Source organism: Aedes aegypti, unplaced genomic scaffold (genome assembly GCF_002204515.2).
Source record: "Aedes aegypti strain LVP_AGWG unplaced genomic scaffold, AaegL5.0 Primary Assembly AGWG_AaegL5_hic_scaff_1407_PBJ_arrow, whole genome shotgun sequence".
NCBI lineage: Eukaryota > Metazoa > Arthropoda > Insecta > Diptera > Culicidae > Aedes > Aedes aegypti.
The window spans coordinates 32,120-52,837 of record NW_018734843.1 but is presented as its reverse complement, the minus strand read 5'-3'; the positions used below and the strand labels follow the sequence as shown (position 1 = coordinate 52,837).

The 20,718-nt window shown below is 39.5% G+C and overlaps 1 protein-coding gene across 1 annotated transcript in view; it reads left to right on the top strand.

Moving 5' to 3' along the window:
• The first annotated feature begins 7,222 nt into the window (after positions 1-7,222).
• Positions 7,223-20,718, top strand: part of LOC110680448 (IQ and AAA domain-containing protein 1-like) — a 20,162-nt gene continuing 6,666 nt past the window's right edge. Inside the window, exons 1-2 of the mRNA XM_021856241.1 lie at positions 7,223-7,637; positions 7,692-8,781. Of these exons, the coding sequence (XP_021711933.1) occupies positions 7,277-7,637; positions 7,692-8,781 (1,451 nt within the window). The 5' untranslated portion in view covers positions 7,223-7,276. The remainder of the gene's footprint in view (positions 7,638-7,691; positions 8,782-20,718) is intronic.

Genomic DNA, 20,718 nt, shown 5'->3' with positions numbered 1-20,718 from the left:
ATACTACATCTATGCAGTTTTGTTACATATTCTATGCATTTTATTGTAAACATTCCAAAAACAATAATTACAGGAAATTCCCACAGGACTGTTAAAGTATTTTCTAGAAAGCACTTATAAAATGTCAATATTTCCTAGCAATATGATTTCATTTCTTTCTTATAATCCTAAATAATTTCTTATTAATGTTCGAATCCTCTGAGCAGAATCTCAATAGAGAAACTTAAAAGTAGATGGAGTACCGTGTACCTTTTAATTCCGTTCCTAAATGGCTATCTTTGACAGATACGCGTATTCGATTTCGTAGTTGCAAGAATCATCTAGAAATGACACGTGCAGATCATTAAAAGAAATCAAATTTCCAATTTAGAGGTCAAAGTAGTGCTGAGGATAAAGTTTTTGAGAGAACTTCGAGATAAGTCGGTATACTATGTAAAACCGGACAAGGGCAATGCAGTGTTTATTTTGGATAAGATGATTATGATAATTAAATGAACGAAAAAATATAGGCATTTTAGAGTCGACCCACTTCCCACAATGGTGAGACATGTAGAAAAAACTTTTAAAAAGAATGTAAGCACTTCTTGGAGATAACATTAGGCCGCCCTCAATGTTTCTAATCCAGTTCTACAGGAATTAAAGGCTTGCAAAGATTCACAAACCTGGCAATGAAATGAGAGAAATTATTATCAGCAGAAGGGTCTCCTACACACAAACTTGCAAAGTGCTGGTTAGGAATTCCAATCCATGCCCCAAACCTTTTGAAAGCCGTTCAGTTAACAATACTCAGAAGTTTGCGAGCCAACTTCAGGGCTACTGGGTTATTCAAGATGATGAAATTATGGTTTCTTTTGATGTTAAAGCATTATTTCCTAAGTGTGCCAGTTAAAGAAGCCATAAACCTTTGAAGAATGGCTACTTAACCAAACTAACGGAACAAATTGGAAAAACAAAGTTCGGTATTATATTCAAATTAACCCGACTTTGAATGGAAGAGAACTATTTTAGCTTCTGTGGTAATTTTTATAAAACAGACAAAGGTGCACCTATGGGTAAATCCATTGTCTCCATTTTTGAGCAAGTTGTTTATGGCCAATTTTGAAAGCATTTTGAAAAGAAAGAATTGTTACCACATCGTTGGTGGAGATATGTAGATGATGTGTTTAGCATTATCAAAAAGGATTATTTGCCAAAAATTTTAGAAGCAATTAACAGTATCCACAAAAGATATAAAATTTACTCATGAAGAGGAAAAGGATAACAAACTACCTTTTTTTAGATTTTTTTTAAATTTTCAATTTGTTTAGAATATAAACTAAATACTTATTTTGCAGGCAATTTAAATGCTTTTCAACAGCCTAAGAATTGAATTTTCGACACTATGTTATGGCATAGGGCAAAATTGAGCCATCCTTCAACAATCTAGAGTTGCTCTGGCCACGTCCTAGCAACAACTGGAATTTGTGATTAGTAGAATACGTACTTGAGAGAATTGCGGAGAGACCTCCCCTTTTTCTTATATAACATGACATTAAAGAATTTTCTATGCAAATCTGATAAGACATAGGGGTTTCATTAATTACGTAAGACCATTTTGCAGTTTTTCGACCCCTCCTCCTATTGTGTGATTTTTTTGTATGAAAATAAAAAAAATAATTTGTATGGCACGTAAGGTATCTCAAACCCCCTCCCCTCATAATTCCTTACGTGATTAATGGACGATCCCATATATGTTGAGTTCTGCACTTGAGAATGAACTTAAGAATGTTTGGGCAACGGCAAGATGCATGATCAAGTATGTTTTATTTTTGATAAGACTGTTGACCCCGTCTATTTTGAAACATTTATCTTATATCTCTCAAACTCAATAGCATTGCACAAATTATAGCAAACAGCCATTGATTTAGATCCTGTTCCAAGAGGTAGAGGAAGAAATCCAGCAAAACTAAGCAATCTATGGAAATTTTTGGAAATCTCCATATAATAAGCACAGACAAACATACGTCACACTTTCATCGATGTCCATCGACATTTTTTAACGATCGATACGAATATATGATAGGTGGTCAAATCGCATCGTTTTTTATTCGTTTTTGAGGTTTACACACTAGGAGAAGAGCAGTAATTTTAGAAACCAGCACTAATTTTCGACCCATTCATACTATTCAGGCCTACTTTGTATGAAAATCCGAAAATTAGTACATATGTACAAAACTTCTTGTGGTCAAAAAGTTTAATGCTTTTTGCTTTTCCCCTACCGCCGTATGTTTTAGCATTGGCCGTACATGTCTTTGCAGCTATAATTATGATCGAAATTTGTTCTAAGTGTCACATATTTTTGGCTGTGTATAAAGTTTGCATCGAGGAGAGGGTAAAGAGCTGAAATGAAAATTTGTGAGACTTTTAATGAACGTTGCCATCCCAAATTTGGGATCTTGATCTTTGAGCAGATTATGAACCCCTTTTCCATATGAAGACTAAAAGGTTAATTAGGAATCCTTCACCAACAGCCATACGCTTATTCATAAAACTTTACAAAAGAATTCCTTATTAAAAAGGTCTAACTTGGTGATGCTTGTTAAAGAGTTCTACACTTTTGTGTTTCTGATGAACAATTTTTGATGTATATCACGAAATGTTAAGCCATTGTAATGGGCTAATAGACTTACATGATTAATTTACTATTGCATTGATGTTCCGACGAATTTGAGTGAAGGAAATGATTTGGAAATCCTTTTTCACGAGACGAATCAGCCAAGGGCTGGAAGTCTCGTTGATAAAGACAATAATAATTATTTGGAAAAGTTTCTGGAATAACTGGAAAAAACAACTGAAATCAGGGACCACTAGTATTTAATGAAATTTTTACTCAACAAAAAACTAAGACTTTAGGTTAGTTTATTTTTGATCTGAAGTGAAACTAAAAAAGAGATGGTGGTACTGTTCTAGATTGGCGGTTAGTGCATCCCTTTCGAACTTGGTAATAATAACTTTAGAAGAAAGAACACCACAATCAATTTACTAATGAGATTTTGCCTGTTCAAAGCACAGCAAACCGTTAATATTAATTTCAGTTTGCAAAATCTTCGCAACATTACTTCAGCATATAATCGCCAATCGGGTGTGGCCAAAAATGCAAACCATGTACCTTGGCAAAAAGCTCTCAGTTGATAACTGCGAAAGTGTTTATAAGAACTCTCAGCTGAGAAGAAGGCTCTTTCTCAGTTGAGATGTAATGCCATAAGAAAAAGAAAAAGCAGAAGGATGAAGATGCACAGTAGAAAAAGAAGTTGTTTCTTGTTTAATCTTTCTTGAAAAAAAAACAGTGATCAGCTTGATATTTTTACAAATTAGACGCACCTTATGATACAAACGACATTTATGTGATTATCGTTTTAATATTCTGTACATTTTATTGAAATTCTAACCAAGAAAACAAAACTATTATTGATTCATTACTAAATCATATTGAGTGATAGGAGTCTGCAATCACCTTTCATTACGAACCTATAAGAATACACGATCTAAATGCTCCTCACAGCTCCTATCTATCAATACTGTGAATTTATTTGATGAAAATGTGTATTATCCTGATAAAACTCCAATTTTCTATTCAAATTTGTAAAATATTTTCTCTAAGAAAATTTGTCAACTAAAATTGCCGATCGTGTTGATAAAAACAGAACATACCTGTACTTGTAAAATTCCTTGAGAAATCCTTAAAGTAATTTATAGCGTAATCTTTGCTGAAACTCTTGAAAGTATTTTAAAGTAATCCCTTGTGTATTTAAAAGAAAAAATAACTTGCAGATTTTGTTCTTATAAAAAAATTCTCAAATAGGAATGTTAGACGGAACCCAAATCTTTAGGCTTTTTAAATAAATTAAACCGTCAAACTGATCCGTTTCCTAGCCAAAAAATTCAATAAACTCACATTTTAAACTTTACTTTATCACCAGAAAGTATACACCAATGCAAACATGTTCAATTGGCAAAGGAAGCCGTCAGTTATTAATTTAGAAGTACTAAAAATAATACTAAGCTGGAAAAAAGACTTTTCCTCAGTTGAGACGTTCCCTTTCTGGGAAGATACATTTTGAGAATTTATTGAGAAAACGATTACAGAATAATATCGACTATTACGTACTACAGGTATGTTCCGTTTTTATCACGTTCCGTTTTTGTCACGCTCCGATTTTGTCACGTTCCGATTTCGTCAACAAATTATTCCGTTTTTATCAACACACAAAAATTGTTTTTTTTTTTAATTTCCATTATGTTAGAATATAAACTAAATATTTATTTTGAAGCAATTCAAATGCTCAGAATTGAATTTTCGACACCATACTGATGTTGGATTTCACTTAAGGATATGATCGAGTTTATGTTATTTTTGATAAAACTGTTGAACCCGTCATATTTTGAACTTTATCTTCTATCTCTCAAATTCGATACCATTGCACAAATTATAGCAAACAGCCATTGATTAGATCCTGTTCCAAGAGGTAGAGAAGGAGGTCCAGAAAAACTGAGTAATATATAGAATATTTTGGCATCTCCATATAATAAGCACAGACAAAAAGACGTCACACTTTCACACATTTTTAACGACAGATTCGAATATATGGTAGGTGATAAATCGTTTTTGACGTTTACACACTACCGCCGCCTATTGGCCCATCGGCCAAACACGCTGAGTTTAGCATTGGGCGTACATGCCTTTGCAGCTGTGATTTTGATCGAAATTTGTTGTAACTGTTACGTCTGTTTGTCTGTGTATTAAGTTTTCCATCGATGAAGAGGGTAAATAGCTAACACGAAAATTTGTGAGACTGTTGATGAACGTCACGCACGTTGCCATCCCAAATTTGCTGAGATCTTGATATATGAGATGATGTGAACCCCTTCCCATATGGAGACTAAAAGGTTAATTAGGAGTCTTATACCAACAGCCTATTCATAAAACAGCTTATTCATAAAACTTTACAAAAGAGTTCCTTACCAAAAAGTTCTAATTTAGTGATGCTTGTTCTAGAGCTTGTACACTTTTGTGCTTTGATGAAGGATTTTTGATGTATCACGAAATGGCTTAAGGACGGTCTTATAGACTTACATGATTATTTCACTGTTGCATTTGTCAAGTGTTTCGACAAGTTTGAGTGAAGGAACTGATTTGAAAGTCTTTTTTCAGAGACCAACCAGCCAAAATTGCCAAAAATTTTCGCAACATAACTCCGCATTTAATCGCCAAATGGATGTGGCCAAAAATGCAAACAAGGTATCTTGACAAAAAGCTCTCAGTTGATAACTACGGCAGTGTTAATACAGTCAAACCTCTATGAATCGATACTGAAGGGTCCATCGACTCATGGAAATATTGAGTCATGGAACAACTTTTATTTGGAAAGCTGTTTGAAGATACCATCATAGTAACCATAATTTTTGTTTTAGTATGTTTCCATGAGTCGATATCGAGTAATGGAACAACGACTCATGGAGGGTTGACTGTAAGAACACTAAGCTGAGAAGAAGGCTTTTTCTCAGTTGAGATGTAATGCCATAAAGAAAAAGAAGAAGCAGAAGGATGAATATGAACGGTAGAAAAAAAAAAGTTGTTCCTTGTTTATTCTTTTCTTGAACAAAAATTGATCAGCTTGACCTACTTCCCTGTAGATATTTTTACAAATTAGGCGCACCTTATGATAAGAGGACATTAATGTGATTATTGTTTTAATATTCTATATTACATTTATTGAAATTCTAACCAAGAATAACAAAACTATTAATTATTTATGAGTAAATCATATTTATTGATAGGAGTCTGCAATTACCTTTCATTACGAACCAATAAGAATTAACATCAAAATGCTCCTCACAGCTCCTAAACATCAAAAACTGTGAATTTATATGTGTACTATCCTGATAAAACTGCAATATTCTATTTAAATTTGTAAAATATTTTGTCTATGAAAATTATTCCGTTTTTGTCAACTGAAAATCGCCGATCGTGTTGATAAAAACGGGACATACCTGTATATAAGACAGATCTAAGTAGGCGTTCAATCGTCAACATCTGAGTCAGTTACCTCAACATTCGCACGATGACTCAAAAAACTATAGCCAAATTTTGGATTGCCACCCAAGCGGAACTTCAGGATGTCCTTTTGCACGAACATCTGGTCCAACGGTTTGAGCCAACCAAGGACAAACAGATCGTGCACGAAATCCTATCCGAACTGTACTGTCGATATGTTCCCCTATGTCGGATGCTCGATCGATGCTACGATCAAACGTTGCAGGTTCAGAAACGTGAGGTCATTCAATGTCTGGCGCAAGCGGCCAACCAACGAATGCTGGAGCTTCAACAGAAGGTCAAACAGATGGAACTCAGTGAGTTCAACCTACATCGACGGCGCTCTTCGAGAACTACACCTGATTCCGGAAGATGTAAAACCCATGCGGCCTTGCTACTTTCCATTGGAACGATCAGTGCAACATTCGGAATTGATTGCTGCTTCAAGCAAAGCACTTCAACCGTTGACTAGCAGCTCGAGCGATGAACTTAGCAGTAGTTCCGAAAGTGAAGAAGAACCACCCCCGGATCCCAGACGACCCGTTGTTCGACGGGATCGCGCCAAAGAGAAACGTGTTGCTGCCCTGAACTTGATTCTTTCTCACGAAAAAGCACGCCGTGCCCGAATCATGCAACTGAACTTCCGATTACACCCGAAGATATTCTACCCGAAGCCAAGGGAAGACGCTTTGCAAGACTTCCCGTACGAATTCCACCACAAACCGGATCAGTTTATGCTGATTCCAGTGAAGCGAACTGTGTACAATTGGAATTACTATGTTAAAAAGAAGGACGTAATAGCATTCCCTTACTACAAACCTCCGGGTTGGGTTGAAGAAATAATTCTGCAGGAACCTGCAGAGGCCAAAGATATTGCTGAACCAGTTGTTGAAGTGGAAGAAATCCCAGAAGAAGACAACACGGAAGAGATGATTGAGAAGATAATACAAAACCGGTCAGCTAGGAAAATCCAACGATACTGGAGAAAGTACCAAGAAAGAAAACAGCAGCTACGTGAACGTTATATTAGATCCGTAGTATTGGGAATGATTGATGAAATGGAAAGAGGACCGGATTTGAACGCCAGGATCGAAAAAGCCGAGAAAGAACGAAGGAAACGTAAACCTGAATTTGATGAAGCATTTTTTGAAAGCCATAGAGGATGAGAAAACGCGAATCTTGCAACAACGTGGACCCTGGATCATGGAGGACATTTCTGATCACATCAGAGCGTGGTTCAGAGAGTTTTACGATCAAGCGCATGCCTTCGATCGCTATCCGGAAATTTGGGAAGGAGGAACGATCCTGGTGATCAAAGGAGAAACATTGACGCCAGATGAATATATGGAAGTTCAGAGAAAAAAGGCATTGGAAAAACTAAAAAGTGCCGAACAAAAGAAGAAGGAAGCTGAAGCCAAAAAGAAAGCGAAAGAACTGGAAAAAGAAAAGAAGAAGGCAGCCAAGGAGAAGCTTAGAGAACGAAGACGCGAGGAGAAAGAATTGGAGAAGAAAGAGGGCAAAACATATGACTTCAAGAAACCTGAGTTTGCTACCAATGCGTACAGTAAGTCTGTATGAGATTCAATTACTGTCTGATTTTAAACTTTATAATTGACAGTTACGATCGAGGAATCAATAGCACGGTATGAGAAGGACTGGTATTTCATCGACGAGTTGGAAAACGAAGACGAGCTTCCGATAATGGAATGGATTACACTGGACAAATTTGCAGAAGTTCATCAAGAATTGCGCCCCATAGTGGACGAAGTGCTTCGTGGAGAGCGCGAACTGCTTCAAAAGGCCTTATGTAAGGATAACAAGAAGAAGTACAAGCCTGCCAAACCGAAGAAGGAAAAAAGAAAACGAAAAGGGAAGAAGGGCAAGAAAAAGAAGAAGGAAGCACCCGATTTGACTGCGGATCGCACAATTGATTCACTGTATGAGGAGCTCATCGAAAAGAGCGTAATTCGAACATATAAGAAAAAGAAAATCGACGATTTCATCGGCGATTACAATTATGCAGCGTACGAGAAAAGAAATTTCCTACTGCAAGATCCACTGGCTGCTATGGGAGAGGTGCGTGATATCTTAAAAACGTGGCTTTTCGGAATGGGTCCCCTGGGTCTTCCAAAGCCTAAATCTTTCTGTCTGCTGGCACCACCGGGATACGGCAAAACATTGCTAGTAGAAGCCATATGCAACGAAACGGACGCAGTTCTGTTCGATCTTAGCCCTGCAACTGTTGCTCCGACTTCAGCTGCAGAGATTCCTCTACTGCTGCACATGGTTCTCAAAATGTCCCGTATTCTCCAACCAACGGTTATATGTATCGACGAGGCACACAAGCTGTTCTACAAGAAAATCCCTCCAGGCGAAGCATCACTGGATCCAACAAAGCTTGGAAAAGTGCTCTTTAAGCAGTTGGTCAAGCAAATCAAGAAAGACGATAAGATCCTGTTGGTGGGAACGTCCAGCCAACCATGGACGGCCAAGATGGGAAAGTTTAAGAAATGTTTCGAGAAGTTTCTGCTGATTCCGAAAACCGATTACGGCTCCACGCAGCTACTATGGAGGCATGGCCTAAGCAAAAAGGTCGGTATTTCGAAAGATTTCGCCCTATCGCCGCTGTCCTTGGTTACGAGAGGCTACTCTCCGGCGCAGATACTTGGTAGTGTGAAACAGACCTTGGGGCTTAGAAGGAGGATGAGGTAAGTGATGGACTTGGAATTCAATTGATATTTCATTTCAATAGTGTAGTTTTTGCACCTTGTATAGTATTGAATTTCACTTTTTTAATAGATGGCCCATAAACCACAAAGGTCGTTTTCAACCTTAAATTTCGAACAGAATTTATAAAAAAGTGCATTGACTGAAATACACATATCTAGTTTCAGAAACCCTTTGGGTGATCCGAATTCGGAGAACCTGCTACATCTAGAAAAAAAAACCTTCTGTGGGCCCTTAATTTGACCTGTAATTTTTTAATCAGTTTTATAAATTGAACCATCCATTTTTTATTGAATAAAAATATACGTTACTACTGGTGGGGAATCGACTGTATGGTTGTAATCAATTATGCTTTTCGGCTACGCAGTCTTAATTTTTACAACGGCTTATTTATTTGCCCGACGTTTCGACACGGGAATTGTGTCTTCCTCAGGGGGTACTGTAATTTAATGTTTATACTAAGTGTGTTTTACATGTTTAGTTGTTGTAACTTACAATATTGTTGCGTAGCCGAAAAGCATAATTGAATATACGTTACTATGAAAGCATAAGCATATAGAGTAAGGTGGGGCAAAAGTTCGACCTTAGTGGTATAATCGAAGTTTCCAGGAACATACAGTCGACTCTCCACAACTCGATGTTCTATAACTCGATATACTCTATAAGTCGATGGATTTTTCGGTTCCTTCAAATTTCCATACATCGTGCTCTCCATAAGTCGATATTTCTATAACTCGATATCTCCACTAGTCAATGTCACGTGAGAGGGAAATTTCTCTCCATAAGTCGATATCTATTTTAAAATCTTTTTTATTTGGGGAAACGTGGTCTAATTCTTGTTTGGAGATGAAAAAAATACTTGCAAGTTATAATACAAGTTGAAAAATATGAAAATAAAAAAAATATTGTCAGCCAAAATAATGTGATTTTTTCGAGCATTTCGAAAATAGTTTTCAAATAATAGTTTGTAGAGTACAATCAACAAAATAATATTACTTTCTTACAGAGGTGAACATTTACGTATTAGAAAAACAGAAATTTGTTCCTTCGATTTTGTGATTTTTTGTTTCGGTACATTCTATAACTCGTTAATTCTATAAGTCGATGGTCCCTTGAATATCGAGTTATGGAGAGTCGACTGTAATAACAGATGAATCAAAACAAATACCATACAGCGAACCTTCAACACATTGGCTATAACTTTGCTGAATAAACTTGTGTCAAAATATTTACCCATTTTTAGTTATAACAGTTTCAAAATTGATTGTCTTAAACGAATCTAGTGTGGGGCAAAAGTTCGTTGGCTAAAACACAAAATATCAATACGTTTATGCCAGGTATACTTTATACCAGCCGTAAACTTATGTTTGCTGAAAAATACACACTAAATTTTTATCAAAAAATGCCCAAAACAGGGTTGTAATACACCCAAAAAATAGCAGTTTTTCGCAAAACAAAGTGAAAATGTAAATTTTTGTGACATTTTTCGCAAGATCAGGCAAATTTCGCTTAATTTGAAGATAATATGTAGATTTCAGGAAAAATGGGAAAATTTTCGTGGGTTTATACACGGGTCGAACTTTTGCCCCGCAGATTCGAACTTTTGCCCCGCTATGGGCCAAAAATTGATCCCAAGCATTTATGCAAAAACTAATACACGTCAAAGCTTCCTTATGATAGGCCTAGAAACGCCCTTACATAAAATATTGAAAAATATTTTATCTTCATTTGGTTCCATGCAATGAAAGTTTGACCAAAAATTACAATATTTACGTCGAAAAACAACAAATTGCCGTAACTTTTCCAAATCTCAATCGATTTTTATAATATTTGGAGTGAAAGTCTCTTATTTAAATAGCATTCGAACCACCATGACATTTCTAAGTTTTTATTTGATTTGAGCTAGAAATCCTAAAAAGAAAACTCTTGCCCCACTCGAACTTTTGCCCCACTTTACTCTATAAGGGCCCAATTTGTAGTTGCTGGTACTTGATTGAACAGAACAATAGAAATTGCACAAAGATTCAATTAATATGGTATTTGATTAGATAATCATTCACAATACACTCAAACGTTAATAGAATTAACATCAAAAGCATCGCAAAATGTTAGCCAACTCATATACAGTCAGGCTTCCAAGTGGACACATGATTGGGGGTTGTTGTAGATCTCATGTGTTCATGAGACAGCCCGTACTGCCTTCAAAGTGGGGGGGGGGGCTTTTTCGAACATGAACTTTATAAGTCATGTATTTAACATGATATCATTTAATCCTGATGTCCTGATTCGCTATTCGGCCACACCGTAACGCACATGCGCTAGTGTCTATGCACAAAAAATCGCTAAAAGGTAACGCGAAAAATATTTGTATGCGAAAAGCATCTAACGAAATATTTCTCAAATTTGGAAACAATTTTCGAAGAAATATTTAGTACCGGTTATGCGTAATGACGATGGCTATCACGCCTTCGATTAAAGCTTCCATTCACAAGATATTTGAAGTTAGATGCCTTCCCCACACAAAATTAAACGAAAAAACTTGTGGACAAGAGCAAAGCAGGTAATCCATTCACTTGGTTCATGGCTGCGTCTTTCCATCCTCGACTTTGACCCACGCTCTCCAGGTCCTGATGCCCCTTGTCAGTTCACCTAGCTCGGTGCAACCCACAACTTCTTATTCATTAGGTATTTCACGTATGTCAACGAAGAAGAAGCAAACGCTGAAGATCATCAGGTTTCCAATTACAAGTTTGTAGCAAAGGCGAAACCATTGAAGGTGAAAAAGGCCCGGACCGGATGGAATACCAAATGTGGCACTTAAAGCGGTGATCCTAGCGTACCCGGATATGTTCCGGAAGGTGATGCAGAAATTCCTGGACGACAGTCACTTCCCAGATATACGGAAGATCCAGAAGCTGGTGCTGCTACCGAAGCCAGGAAAACCACCCGGTAATCAAACTCTTGGAACAGGTCATCCTAAACAGGGTGGCTAAATGTATGGAGAGCGAGCACGGATTATCAGAAAGGCAGTTCAGATTCCGGAAGGGAAAGTCGACAGTAGACGCAATTCAAACGGTCCTGGAGAGGGCTGAGAAAGCATCGAAGCAAAAACAAAGAGGAAATCGTCACTGCGCCCTAGTTACGATAGGCGTTATAAACGCGTTCAATAGCGCCAGTTGGGAGGCCATTGCCACAGCGCTGCATAGAATGCGGGTTCCTGACTATCTGTGTCGGATTCACCAGAGCTACTTCGAGAATCGGATGTTCGTGTATGCAACCAACGCCGGCCGAAAGTAACGGCGAGAGTTCCACAAGGGCCCATACTGGGCCCGACGCTATGCTATGGGATGTACGACGGGGTCCTATCACTGGAGTTACCCATAGGCTTCGAGATCGTCGGCTTTGCTAACAGTAATAGGTGAAACGCTGGAGAAAGTGCTTGCCACGGAGACAATGGGCACGGTCGAGAACTGGGTGCATGGAGTCAAGCTGAAGATAGCCCACGACAAAACGAAGGTGCTACTAGTCAGTAATCGCAAAGTGGTTCACCACGCTGAGCGTCATAGCGTCATATAGCGGCCGCTCAGACACCTACACGGGAAAAAAATCTGTGGTAAAAACAACTATTTTAGCTGACTACGCCCATTCTTAAAACTACCATGGAAAATCAGACTAATTTACTATGTTCACGCTACACCCCACCGCATTACTGGTATATTTGACAGAAATAATTTACAACAATCTGATTCCAACTACAGACATGGTAAAATCAAGCGCATTTCTGGTCTGCTGAAAATTGCCGGTGCGAGCGCTTAAGTTAACCCCCTAAAATGGTAGTTTTTACCGCACAATTTTTTTGCGTGTAGGCGTGTTGATAGACGATCGGCTAAACTTCAACAGCCACGTCGACTATGCATGTGAGAAGGCACCAAAGGCGACCAACGCACTTACCAGGATCATGCCAAACGCTCATGGTCCGAGAAGCAGCGTCTTCTGGCTAGCGTATCATCGTCGATACTGAGACACGGAGTTCCGGCCTAAGGTGCAGCACTGCAAACCAAGCGCAATCGGGACAAGCTCAACAGAACTTTCCGGCCCATGGCCATGCAAGCGTCAAACGAACAATATCGTCAAAGGCAGTATGTGTGAACACCAGGATGATTCCGATTTGCATCAACCTGCGAGAAGACATCGAGTGGTATCAGCGTAGAGGCACTAGGCAGGTGAGGATATTGGCGAGGATCGTCTCGCTGGTCAAGTGGCAGCAAGAATAGGATGCCTCTGAGAAAGGTAGGGTTTACCCACAGACTCATCCAGGTATCAGGTATCAGAAGGCCGGCTCCAAAGGCACGTTCCCCACCAGTTGGGAGATTTGTGCCATCGCCATATTTGAGCCTATTTCATCATCTACCCGATGGGAGAGGAAAGGGAAGGGAAAGATGGGAGGAAATAGGAGTGGGTCCCTTGAAGAGGGAAGATCGCATAAGCGAAATGAGAGCATGTAGCTCCATACCACAATGGGTTCGAACAGCGCCCTAAAAAGGGCACTGCAAAACGCGTGAGCGTAAAGAGAGCCTATAGCTCATTACCACAGCGGGTTAAGAATAACAGGATGTCCTGAAGATTCAGGCTTCTGTATTCAGTTTCACTTAATAAGTGTTTACCAAGTAATTGGAATCGCATTTGCGCAAAAACTGGACAGTTACATATCAGGTGATACGAAGTTCCATAATCGGAGTCACAACTATCACACACAAATGAGTCAGCACGCTGAATATTTGCCATGTGATAGTTGAGTCGGCAGTGGCCTGTCAACGCTCTGACCAAGAGACTGCAATTCTGCTTTGACAGATTTGTTAAATACTTCGCCACCTTTGGAGATGGCTCAGTAATATACAATTTTGTTTGACGACACGACTCCAAACTATTCCAATATTGCTTGTGCTGAGTTGCCGCCCAAGAGTTTATCTGAAGCTTCACCCAGCACTTCGAAATTGGAATAGCCGGCTCAGGGCCAATGAAGTCATGCGATGCTCCATCGCGAGCTAGCTCATCAGCCAATTCATTTCCAGCGATGGAAGAATGGCCAGGTACCCATACAAGGTTTACAGAGTTGACTGAATTCAGTTCCTCAATTTGAGTTCGACATGCGATAACAAGCTTCGACCTTGAGTTGGCCGAAGCGAGAGCTTTTATAGCAGCCTGACTATCTGAACAGAAGTATATGACTTTACCCATTACGCGCTGTTGAAGTGCTGATTGCACTCCACACATAAGAGCAAATATTTCCGCCTGAAAAACGGTGCAGTTTCTACCAAGTGAGTAAAACTGATTCAGCCTTAGCTCACGAGAATATACTCCTGCACCAGCTCTACCTTCAAGAAGGGAGCCATCAGTGTAACATACTATATTGTTTGATATACTTCTTTCCAAATAGCCAGACGTCCACTCTTCCCGTGAAGGGAATTGTGTGGTAAATGTCCTGTAAGGAAAGTTACAAGCAATTGTGAGATCACTTGGAGCAAGGACAATTTTGTCCCAATTCACCAAAAGTGGAAACAACGAAGTGTGTGTAGATCTACGATTCACTGGATTTTTCTCCAGTAGATCCAGTACCCATAAACGGTAAGAGCAAGAAAGTGCTTCTTGTTTAAGATATATGTGTAGTGGCGCAACGTCGAAAAGGGCCTCGAGCGCTGCTGTGGGAGTTGTAGAGAACGCACCAGACATCGCCATCAAGCACATCCTTTGGAGATGGCCCAATTTTGATTGGATTGTTCTCACTTCGCCCTTTTGCCACCACACAAGACATCCATATGCCAATATTGGTCGAACAACTGTTGTGTAAATCCATTTGATATATTTGGGTTTGAGGCCCCAAGTTTTACCAAAGGTTCGCCGGCATTGACCGAAGGCCATGCAAGCTTTTTTGACTCTGAAATCAATGTGAGGTGTCCATGAAAGTTTGGAATCTAGAATGACTCCGACATACTTTACTTGATTAGTCACATTAATCTCAGTGCCAAAAAGACGTAAAGGTCGAATTCCATCGCGGTTTCGTCTTTCCGTAAAAAGAACAATAGATGTTTTATTCGGGTTAACCGAAAGGCCATATTGGCGATCGGCTAAACTTCAACAGCCACGTCGACTATGCATGTGAGAAGGCACCAAAGGCGACCAACGCACTTACCAGGATCATGCCAAACGCTCATGGTCCGAGAAGCAGCGTCTTCTGGCTAGCGTATCATCGTCGATACTGAGACACGGAGTTCCGGCCTAAGGTGCAGCACTGCAAACCAAGCGCAATCGGGACAAGCTCAACAGAACTTTCCGGCCCATGGCCATGCAAGCGTCAAACGAACAATATCGTCAAAGGCAGTATGTGTGAACACCAGGATGATTCCGATTTGCATCAACCTGCGAGAAGACATCGAGTGGTATCAGCGTAGAGGCACTAGGCAGGTGAGGATATTGGCGAGGATCGTCTCGCTGGTCAAGTGGCAGCAAGAATAGGATGCCTCTGAGAAAGGTAGGGTTTACCCACAGACTCATCCAGAATGTGTCGACCTGGGTAAACAGGGAGCAATGCAAAATTAACTTCCTCCTTACACAGTTTCTGTTACGTCACGGTTGCTTCAAAACGGTACTTGCATCGATTTTTCAATAATTCAAAACACTTCAATAATTCGAACTCAAACTCGTTGATGGTAGTGAAGCAGCTCCAGCTTGTTCGCGCCTAGCTGATTAATGTATTTCTCGAGCGAGTGTTAATGTGACTTCTAGCTTGTTTGGCCTTCTTTCGTTGGAAAACATCTTCTGGTCTCGGGACATCTGAGAATCCGTAGAAATCTTCATCCTCATCGATTGACTCCCTCTTACGTTTGTTCATTGTTGTGGTTGTACCATTGTCCGACTTCGTTTGGGTTCGTAAGCAGCCTTCAACTGTCGCCTGTGCGCATTCGTCTTGTGCTTACCGACCAAAATCATTCTAACTTCTCCATCCTTTTTTCATTATAGCTATGACCGGGGAAGCCCATTCACTCGCCTGAATAGGAGTGATTACTCCCTGACTCTTCAACATGTCCAAATGTTCCGAAAACTTATCCTTTATTTTGAAAGGCGCTTGATACGCTTTTCTGAAAATCAGTTGTTCTAATTTCAAAGCTAGTTCTGCTTCAAAACCTGTAATTGGCTCAATAAAGTATTTTTTGAACACTTTAGAGTATTTTTGCTTGATCGTACTTAAAATCTTTTCCGTACTTTTGTGATGTCTAAACTGTTTACTGAGCGAGGTGGCATGCATTGTTCCTTCCAGTTTGGATAGAACACCTTCATCCAATCTCTACCAAGAAGCGGTTCCCGGTGTAGGGGTTAGAACACACGCCTCTCACGCCGAGGACCTGGGATCGAATCCCATCCCCGAGATAGTCACTAAAAATTTCAGTAGTGACGACTTCCTTCGAAAGGGAAGTAAAGCCCGTTGGTCTCGAGATGAACTAGCCCAGGGCTAAAAATCTCGTTAATAAAGATAGAAAAAAAAAAACTCTACCAAGAAGCGGTGTAAAATCCTTGTAACTTTTCAGAAAAGTCTATTTCCTTTCAGCGCTTAAACCATTCAAAGGAATTTCAACTATGATCTCTCCAACAACTGCAATTTTGGATCCATTCATTACAACAAGTGTTTTATCACATTTGGATACCGGAATCGACGAGAAATTTTGCTTGTACAACATTTCGCTGATAACTGCTACTGCTGAGTCCGTGTCTATTTCCATACTTAGCTGAAAACGTTGGATCGTAACATCAATCAAACACGCCTGTGTAGCCTTATTGATGCGGCCTATCATCATACAACTAATGTCAGAATCCTCTTCAGTTGAATCATTTACCCGTATTCTTTTAAATTTATCGGTAACCGCAGTTTCTACGGTTTCCTCCTTTTCAACGAAATTCATTGATTTTTCACGGTTACTGTTCTGTAGAAAATATGGCCCTTACGTTTACAGTAATTGCAAACCGCATTAGTATGAACATTCTTAAAGCGATTTTCACGATTGTCCTGACGATAACTTCTAGGCCACTCACAATCACGGTTTCTAATCAATATTCTACTCACGATTGCAGCAGATCAGTCTCACATTGTACTTGGCTGACACTTTTAAATCGTCCCCTATACTATAGACGTTTACAGCATGCACCTCTGTACAATGAAATCTTCGAAACGTGTCTCTGAAGTTTCAACGACAACCTACCTCGTAATTCCACTCGAAATCAACTTGCTGTAGATCCACTCGGCGCGATGTGCTTCTCACAACGTCCCAGACAACCAGAAATCGCATGAAAGATCACGTTATAACTCGTTTATTCGTACTAATTACATCAAACCCGCAAAACACTGTGGATAAATTCGTCAGATTGATGAGTTTCCTCGCATAAAACACTTTTTTCTGAGTTCATTTGTACATTTTGCTTCGTCCCGTACACTCGTACAAAGTAAGTCGAATCAATTCGTAGCAACTGTCAAATCAACATTTGTTATCATTAGTTAAGTCGCATAAGATCACAGGTTAGTTCGGTAGAATATGTATACTCTCGCAATGTATGTTATTATTCATCACATAATATATGCACGCATATCGCCTCCACTCTTGTACGTAGAAAACCTTTTCGCGACATCTTATAAGCGAAATTTTGCATATACAAAGCCTCTAGGTGATGTCGTTATACGTACATTTTGGTTGTCTGGGGTATGGGTTGAACTGTCAGCAGTGAGTAAGGTGTTCACTATATCAGTTCTCAGTTTGCGCGACCTCCAGCAATGATACTCTCAAATGCCTGGTACTCTAATTTTCTCCCGAGTAATGAATCTCACAACCTACAACTCAACAGCAACAGCACAGAAGTAGTAACTCAAACCTTCTGAGTCGATTTTCGAGCAGATCTTCCCTCTCGCACGGAGTCTTCGATATGCTGTAAACTCTTTGTTCTGAACACAAGCTATGGAATAAAAGAAAAAAAAGAAAAATGATGTTACAACCACGCTAAGGCAATAAAATATATATATTTCTCAATATTTACTATTTTTATAAAATTAATCCTTTCAAAGGACTCAACAGGTACTCTAATTGCTTTTTTTTGGTCAAAACAATTTGCAAGTAAAACCTGCTTTCACTTTTACCAAGTTTCTTGAGTTGCTAGCTCAAAGAGACTCTTCAAGTACTTGTACTTACGCTGACTCACTCTGGAAGTGCCTTCCATTCGAGTTATCTGCACTTTTCACAACCACTTATTTATCCGTCGTCGCCACTGTTATAAATGGTAATTGATATGAAAATATTAAAAAAAACTGTTTTATAGCTTGAACATCTAAAATTGTAATAAGACTACTTCTTATGAAACTTAAATGAAACAACAACCGATACGATAAGACTCGGTCACATGCCACGGCTCAAGCTAGACTGATCTAGCTCTTTATTATTCAGCTCTCAGTCTCTTTTCTGAAGCGTTACATGCACCTCATTATAAGGGGGTCCACTCTAGCTTCATAAGCGGAAGGACATGGGTTTGATTCCCAGTACCCCCACTAAAACCTTTCGTCAAGTCGCTGAAAGATTCTGCACGGAAGACGGTGCTATGAAGGGGAGCCCCCGTCAATCTCGGCGATCAGACAGCGACTGGCCTATGATCCTTCTCGGATGGCAAATCATCCAACATTTCACTGGTATAATGGCCACCGACCAACAAAGCACGCACAACCGGACCGGTCGATGGCCAATGATGAGAGTGTGACGTCTGTTTGTTTGTGCTAAGAGTTTCAAAAAACAGCCTAGAAATGTCAAAAACATATTTCTTGGAATTAAAAAAAAGCAAATAAAAATCCGTCTCATATCTTTTCGTAGAATTATTAAAGATTGTGCAAAGAAATGTCGCTGGGATTCTTTGAATCGCGGTTTTACAAAGAATCTGCTATGAACCATTTAAAAGTTCCACAAATAAGGATGAGCTACCATTGAGATTTCGTGATAATTTGCTAAGGATTTCACTAGAAATTCACGAAGAATCCTACAAAAAATCAATCAAAGTTTCATAGTTTTTGATAGAAATCTGACAAATATCTACACTGGAAATCGACAATACAAACAGACATAACACATAGAACAAATCACGATCAAAATCATAGTCAAGATGACATAAACGCCCAATGCTAAAATCCGTGTGTTTGGCCGACGGGCCAGCAGATGGCAGTAGTGTGTAAACGTCAAACACGAACAAAAACGATGCGAGCGCTGCGGGTGGTCGATTGATCACCTACTATATATTTGAATCAACTGTTAAAAAGGTGTTCGATAAGCTATAATATTTGTCAGTGCCGACAGTTTTTTCAACACGATTCTGAGAGATATTTATTATGGTCTTTTCAGAAAATCCAGTTGTGCTCCTCCTTTTAAATTTGTAGTTTCGGCCATTGTTTTTTTTTTATAAATATTAACTCCACTGATCGAACAAAAAAATTGGTCACTGTAATAATACGCCCAATAATGGAAATGCTTCACAGAAATTGCAAATGATACTTTTTTTGTACACATTCAATGATGGTAGCATCCGTACAAGCTTTCTCATTTGATATTTCTTTGAGTTCCAAAAATATTGCAAAGTAATAACAGAATGCCTTATTGATAGGAAGATAGGAATATAGGAAGCAGATTCATCTTCCCATAATTGCTACCATCTGTGCTGAAAACTAATAATCGGAGTTTTGGAGATCTCTCGCAATCTGATAGCTATAGATATTTGTGAAAATACACTAAAGATGATAACTTATGTTTTAGTACGCCCAAGTTATTCTATTCTGAGTGGATAAGAATGGCGTCAATGTCGAAATTGGAACAGTGCAAACTGTCATTTCCATACAAATCATACAAATTTGTTCATATAGCATCTATCCGTTTTTTTTTTTTGGGTGTAAGGATAGCTTTCCTAATTTAAACTATCTCTGACATTTCACTAAATCAGGACGGATGGTACCCTACATCTGTCAAATATAAAATCAGCTCGCGTAGTGCCCATGTGGACAATAGAGCTTAACCAAATAAAAAAAAACGCCTTATTATAATGCAACAGGGCAGATATCACAGTTTGTAACTCCTGGAATTCAAGCTAACCTTACCAGTCAGGCTAAGGCCTAGGTGGCCTCTGTTGTACGTAGGAGCCGTCTCCATTTGACTCGGTCCATGGCTGCCCGTCGTAGGCACACATTCTGCGAAGGTTCCGCAGATCGTTCTCAACTAGATCGAACCATCTTGCTGGCTGCACACCACGTCGTCTTGTGTTGGTCGGATTGTTTTCGAGAACTATTTACGGGTTTGTTCGCGCCAACGCGAAGTTTCCGTTTGTATGTGTGTCCCTCACACCCCTGTCCCTACTAATCTCGAGCCGCCGCGAGTATATCGGCCTCCAATACCAAACTAACAACCACCCCAAATAACTCACACACACGCACCACGTCGTTAGTTTTGCTTCCCCTTTCCATCCTTCCGAGCGACATGATCGAATATATACCTGTACGCAGTCAAGCCGACCAACCATCCATCCCAGCTATGTATTGCGTGAAGACACCCGCCCGAGCATCGTTCGCTCAGTAATACATAGCATGCAGTGGAAATTTCCACCATCGTCCCCACACCGCTGCGCATGCAAAGTTGTTGTTTACCTACAGCCTATTTAAGAAACTTGCATGCGCAAGATTCCATTCAGTTTCTTTCCAACCATTATATTATTAACCTCGATAGAAATACAGTAGTTAAGTTAAAGTGAACCATACCGCCTTTCCCTCCACCAGTGGAAACCAAACAGCCTTTTCCAAGGCTAGAGTTGTTAAGTCCCCCCTCCAGTCGAGCTATCGGTCCTGTGCCCTGTTG